The 6947-nt window shown below is 34.8% G+C and overlaps 1 protein-coding gene across 1 annotated transcript; it reads left to right on the top strand.

Moving 5' to 3' along the window:
- The first annotated feature begins 1169 nt into the window (after positions 1 to 1169).
- LOC108465302 (B3 domain-containing protein Os03g0120900-like) lies at positions 1170 to 3513 on the top strand. The gene has a single exon (XM_017765624.2). It carries the CDS (start codon positions 1803 to 1805, stop codon positions 2997 to 2999), a length of 1197 nt encoding a protein of 398 aa, XP_017621113.1. The 5' UTR covers positions 1170 to 1802; the 3' UTR covers positions 3000 to 3513.
- The last annotated feature ends 3434 nt before the right edge of the window (positions 3514 to 6947 follow it).

Here is a 6947-nt window from a genome sequence, read left to right as displayed (position 1 = left end):
TCAGCAAGGCAAAGAATCCACCAGCTTCAATTCATATCATTCATACCCACATAATTGGCATTGTTAATTTTATGTTATTTTTACTTTGAGAAAGCAAAGAAGACTGTGTTATAAGGTGCGGTGCGGGGGTTTCAAAATTAAAAGCCACGTAGATATATAAATAATTACCTGAAAATTTTGGTAAAAGTATTATAAAAGTCTTTGTATCAAGAATTAAATTGTATTTTGTTCATTTTACTCAAAAAATAGAAAAATTATTAAATTAAAGAGTAAACTGGTCATTCTTACTAAATTTTATTTATTTATTTTTACTCTTAACAATTAATGTAGTTGACGAAATAATTAAACAGTACATATGATGTATCACGTACATCTAGTTATAACGTATAATAATCAATTTACTCATGTTTTAGCGAAGTTAACAAAATACAATCTATTATCCCCTAATACAAAAGGCTCCGCTTGAACTTTTACTCAAAATATTGTACACTTAATATGTGATTGAAGTTAAATTAGTGTGTTTACTTTTGAGGTTTTGATGATAAGGAATTGATTGGTTGTAAGATTTAGATAGGGTTTGAAGAACAGACAAAAAAAAAAAGCCAATTATAAAAGGCGTGGCTAAATTGAATGGGTCCATTTGAGACTGCATGCGCTGCCTGCACCAATTCCGTGGGAAATAAGAAATCCTTTCTTTTCCTTTTATTTTATTTTATTTTTCCTTTTATTTTTGTTTAATTTCATATACCTTTGAGGGACTAAATATTGAATGAAGATGATAAATATCGTTTTCCATCTGGATGGCCACCATAGCAGAGTGGCCTGTACGGATCTTATTCAAAGAGCTTATTTTTTTTGTTTTCAAGTCAAAACCCTAACCCCCCCCCCCCCCCAAAGTTCCTGTTACTAATAGTTACATCACCTTTCAATTATGAAAATATTTATATGAATTTGATAAAAAAATGTGTAAGAATAAAGATAGAAAAGAGTAATATACACAACAGCTGGCTTTATTTAATATATAATTTTATTCCTACAAATAAAATTACTAAAATAATATGCATAGCACCCGGGATTATGACAGTGACAAGCTCACATGAGCCCCAACCAGTAATACGTGGGGTCCCTACGTATAAACTTATTACTTAAACATGTTCTCTCCCTTTCAATCTCTCTAACAAGGAAAACCCAGAGTAAAAAAAAAGAAAAAGAAAGGGCTTAATTAAGCCTCAATAACATAAATTAGAAAGGTAGCTGGAGAAGGTTCGAGGGAGGTTCATCAGGTTCTTCCCCCTGGATATATATCAAAAAAAAAATAAAGTTAAAGCCTCTTTTTCTTTTTCTTGCGATAGTTTATCTCTTGTTTCAAGGTCAACAACTAGATGAAGTTGGAAGATGGATGTGTGATATTTTTGTGCTCCAAGTCTTGTTTTCGTGTTTGGGTGTTAGATCATCTTGTTGGTCAAAGAAGGAATCACTGACTTTCTTCTCATTGTAGGGAGAGAGAGATGAAATTGTTTTAGCTTAAGCTAAAAGACCTGTTCTTGTTTCTCTCCTGAATAGTCGTTCAACCCTAGGAAAATTAAAGTTCTACTAGTAAATTATAACAAGTAGTAACATGGCATAGTTCCTGGTGTTCTTCCTTTGTCTGTCTGTCTGTTTGTTTTTTTTTTTCTAATCTCAACTGGTTCGATTAGTCCCCACTTTTTTCTTTTTTTAATTTGTTTTTAGGTTTTGTTTGGTTGATACTTGATTCTTCATCTTCCTCATCTTTATTGTGTCTAGATCTCGAAAGAAAAGTCATGGATTTTGGGTTTAATGAAGAAGGTAATAAGTTTCCTTTTTCATACTCTTCATCATCTTCTTCTCCTTCATCTTCTTCTTCTCAGCATAAAACCCAGATGGCTCCTCCTCTTAGCAACACTCGATGGGAGGCACAGGCTCATCAGATTCACGACGGTCACCACCGTCAAATGAGTACCAACTGGTTGAACAACAGGTACGAACCTGAAGAAGATAACGAAACAGCTACTGCAACTGCAAGTACTGAAGCTGATTCAACCCTTAGTGCAAGTGCTGCCAACATCGAGAAAGAACAATTGTTCGACAAAGTAGTTACCCCAAGCGATGTAGGGAAACTGAACAGACTTGTTATCCCAAAACAACACGCCGAGAAGCATTTCCCCTTGGATTCTTCCACCAATGAGAAAGGCCTTTTGTTGAATTTCGAGGACAGGAATGGGAAGCCATGGAGGTTCAGGTACTCTTATTGGAACAGCAGCCAAAGCTATGTTATGACCAAAGGATGGAGCCGTTTCGTCAAGGATAAGAAACTTGATGCGGGCGATATAATTTCTTTCCAGAGAGGGGTCGGCGAGTTGGAGAAACACCGTCTTTTTATCGATTGGAGGAGGAGACCTGATGGACCAGACCCAGTTTCTTTCCATCCCCATACGCACCACTTGCCTTTGCACCGTTCAAATACCCCATGGAGCCCATTACTAATGCGGCCACCACCAACAGCAAGAGATCGCTTTCAATTGTCACAGACAAACCCTCTGAACCGAAACAGCTACTACGGTGGTTTTCCAACTGGAAACAATGTGGTGAATCCAGGGGGTACAATGGGATCGGTATTGTTTTTTAGATCAGCAGCAGCCCCAACGATGGAGTGGCAGCAGCAGCCAGGCGTAGTGGTAGAGCCAATTGTGTTTGATTCGGTGCCGGTGGTCCAAGGCATGGGTGCAGCAGCAGCGAAGAGGTTAAGGCTTTTCGGGGTTAACATGGAATGCCCCATACCGGAGTCGCATAACCCTGACATGTTATCTACAACTACAATACCAAATACTACAATGGCATCACAAAGTCCACAACTTTCTTCATCATCCCAACATCCTCTTCAATTAAGGCTCTACAATGGCACCCCAGTACTACCGCCTATTGACTTTCTTAATGCCAACAAAGGGAAGGCTTCCTTGTCATTGGATTTTGATATATAACACCAGGACAAATTTATCAATTCCCCACAGTAAAACACCCTACATTCTGCAAAGGCTACCTGCTAATCCACTTTTTTCTTCAATTTACCAGTTCTTAATTCTTATGAAGGAGAAGACCCGGCTGTGGAAACATGCAAATGCTGATATGTGATCATAGCCTTTCCTATACTAAATAAAAAAAAAGGGAGGAAGGGAACCAAAATCCCAGATTTCAAGGTGGTTGGTTTACAGCATAATTAGTACACAAGTGAAGTCAAGGTTTGGGTGTCTGTGAAGATTTTAGTTAGAAATGAGATGCTTTGAACTTGTCTATAAAAAAACAGTATTACACATAGATAGTTACATTAGACATAGATCAATGAAGCCCCGGATTTCATGTTTGGTCTCTCTGTAGGGCTTTGGTCTCTCAATGTATCCCACCCCATTGTGGTTCCACTGAAAATTATCTTTATTTCCCGTAGCTTCGTAACCCGTGACATTTATTATGCTTGTAAAAATTCTTTAATTTTCTCTCTCTCTCTCTCTCTCTCTCTCTCTCTCTCTCCACTGTGGTTTAGTTAATAACCACCTTTTTGCTGACTCCTCAGTAAATGAGCAGAGAGTGTTAGCCATCTGATGTAAATCCAAATTGCTCTCTTTCTTGGTTTTTTTTTTTTACCTTGCTAGGTTGTTCAGTTTCTCTTGTCGCTGCTTCATTGGACACAGCATGCAGCTGGTGCAGTCAAATTTGCAGGGCTTTTTATAAGGTATAGGATTTTTCTCACTTCATATATATATCAAACCCCTTATGCATTGAATGAACTCATCCTCCTGTTCTTATTAGCGTGCACTGCATGTTTACTTTTTTCTTTTAGAAGAATTTGTTTGCAGTAATTTCCACCTTTTGCTTTCATTGCATAGTTTGCATAGTGGTCAAGTAGTCAAGAGATATCAAACATGGTGGAGCTTTTACCATGTGCTTATGTTCTGATACTTATCATCATTGTTTTTTCATCAAAACTTAGATTGTCTCAGCTTAAGTAGAAGAGCAGGATCACCTTTTATCTTTCTTTTTTTTTTTGGTTTAAAAAAAGTTCACCCCGCCCCACCCCCCCCCCAAAAAAAAAAAAGTAATGGCCACCGAATATTGTAAAAGAAATATATCAGATTAGACTGCAACTTGCACATTAGTCGTAATAATTGATTGAAACTATTAATGATGTCTTCACCATAGTTTCCCTAGTTTGTTACCTATCTTAGACCCAACCCAAGGCCAATATTAGTAACAAAAAAAATACCCTTTTTCAGGAGACAGAAGAAACTTCATCTTTTATATATTGCAAAGTTCATCGTCAGTTTAATTTCCTTCATAAATATTGAATGGTAGCTGAATCTGTCTAGGGTTAGGCTGATTTTAGTTCTTTGGGAGTATGCATATTAAGCTGTTCCCACCTTCTCAACATCAGAACCCTAGATTAAACATATCAGCTTTTGCTGACCATATATCCCCATCATATATTTTGTTTAACCCTAAGGACTGACTTTGATCAAGTTTCATTTGCTTCATGTTTTCTTGCTGTATGCTATACAATGATGGTTAATTAGCCTAGCACATGCATTTGGATGTTTATGAATCAACTAATCAGGACTAAGTTATTATATTTGATCTGTAAACATGAGGAACTTGTGCTCTTAAAATTTACCATTTGTGGAGTGAGAGAGAGAGAGAGAGAGAGAGAGAGCAAGAAAACATGAAGCAAAAAAGAAGTAATAAATGCTTCTTAAAAAAACCATAATAGCTGCAATTTTTTGAACCTTAATTAGGGTTAAGGTTAAAAGAACATGAAACAGTATTATGGTTCTAAAAAACATGAAGCGTAAAAGAAGTAATCATTGCTTCTAAAAAAACCATTATACTGTAACACCATTTTCTTTTGGAATCAAGCCTTATACTATTCATAAAAATTATTTCTTTTTGGATTTCTGATTATCTCCTAATAGAAGTTTGAACCCTAATTCTTCCTTGAAAGTACCTAATGCTTATTTCTACGTATACTTCCTTCCCATGATATGCATATAAACCGGATGAGTAATTAATTATACTTTTAACTATATTTAGTATGTGTTTTTTGTTGCTTTGAAAAATGCTTAAATTAACTATATATGTTATGATCACAAGAAATATACAACACCAAATTGGATAAAGCATTCTGTCGGTTTTTTTTTTCCCCTATTTTGTGATGAGTTAATTGGAGCGAGGATAAAATAAATTGTTTATATGTTAAATACAAAAGAATTTGGAGGAGATTTAATAATATTAAGACAATATTGTTGTTCCTTACGTGATAGGTTTATTATGCCAGCTCGTGATATCCATTGTCCTACATAAATTACAGAAATTCCGCATATGTTATTTTTCTCATTTTCATACCAATTCCTTGTATTTTGGATGTCCACTTAAAATTTTACAAAATTTCTCGTAAATTAATGTCCTTTTTTGAGTTTTATATTAAAAAGATTTTGATGTCATATTGTTATAAATCATCAATATTAAAAAAAATACAAACAACGTTTATACGCATAGATTTCCCCAAAAGAATTATAATCAATGTTAGTAAAATTATTTATGAAAATTTGTATTAAATAATTAAATTTGATAAACTCCAATGCATTAAAAACTTAAGAAAGCCCCATATTTATAAAGAAATAGCAAGTAGATTGCGAGTATGGAAATGTAGATGGCTAAATTTGCTTGGATTTGTCTTGTATATTTAGGAAATCGCTGAAATTAATGTGTTCTACCAAATTTACTTAACTCAAATTATTAGTTGAGAGGTACCAAACATAACCAAAATGACTATTCTATAAGAAATACAAAAAGAATATAATTCTCACCTATTTTCTATAATTAATCCATCAATACTCATTCTCACTTTCCACTCATAGATAGTATAAAACCAGAATTTGATTTGAAAATTGAAGGATTCATTATATGCCTAATCCACTTTTATTAATGATATACACAAAAGGTACAGTGAAACATGTCCAAATATTCTCAAAAATATGAAAGCTAAAAAGTTTTTATGAATAAAACTACAACTGGCTCTGTAAATGTAATTATATTAAAAATAAATTTAGAATAAAACTCAAATCCTTTTGGTCAAAACTTAAAAATCTTCAACTCGTAACAGTCTAATAAAAAAAAGAGTGGAATTCAAAAATATCATCAATTATGGATAGGGATGGATGATAGTCTCATAGATACAGTATCTTCAATTATGGATTTCAGGGGCAAATACCCATACAAACTGTTCAATACCATCAACTTCATGTGAATAGAATCTACTGTGATCATGGACTGTGTTTCCTGCCAACATGGTTTCCCTTCCCATGGACTGTGTTTCCTGCCAACATGGTTTCCCTTCCCATATATCTTTCAAGCTTTTTTTTTCCTTTCCTGAAATGACCCTTTAACCCCTTCCAGTACTTGCAGTCTCCCCAGCCTTCTGGGATTTGGGGATTTTCAACTTTTCGTTTCTGCACTCACTCAGTTGCCTTTTTTTCCTGTAAGACGACTGCAGTCAATCATTTGATAGGTGGTGATGTAAAATTGTACCAGCTTGTATATATGAACAAAAAGGAAGCACATAAACGACAATGGAAAGATGGCAGGCTAAGAGAATGAGAAAGAGTGCATTGTAATGCAATGCCATGCATGGCACCAAGTTTCCAATTAAGGGTTAAAAAGAAGAGATGAGAGTTTGGGTTTTATTTTTATTTTTAAATATTTTCATATTCACTTTTACATTTATGTTAATTAGTGGGTAATAAAATAAATATTTAGTGATATGCAAATCCAAAAACTTTGGGGAGAGAGAGAGAGAGAGAGAGAGAGGAGGCGTGCAAACAACATGGACCACGTTTAGCTTTGATAGTTTATTTTCCTTCTTTGGATTTAAGCTCATTACG

Source organism: Gossypium arboreum, chromosome 1, assembly GCF_025698485.1.
Source record: "Gossypium arboreum isolate Shixiya-1 chromosome 1, ASM2569848v2, whole genome shotgun sequence".
NCBI lineage: Eukaryota > Viridiplantae > Streptophyta > Magnoliopsida > Malvales > Malvaceae > Gossypium > Gossypium arboreum.
The sequence above is the reverse complement of the archived record's forward strand: the minus strand, read 5'-3'. Positions and strand labels throughout refer to the sequence as shown.

What these genes read in the sequence shown, in the direction of transcription:
- LOC108465302 (XM_017765624.2), top strand. Translation starts at nt 1,803, where the DNA reads ATGGATTTTGGGTTTAATGAAGAAGGTAATAAGTTTCCTTTTTCATAC.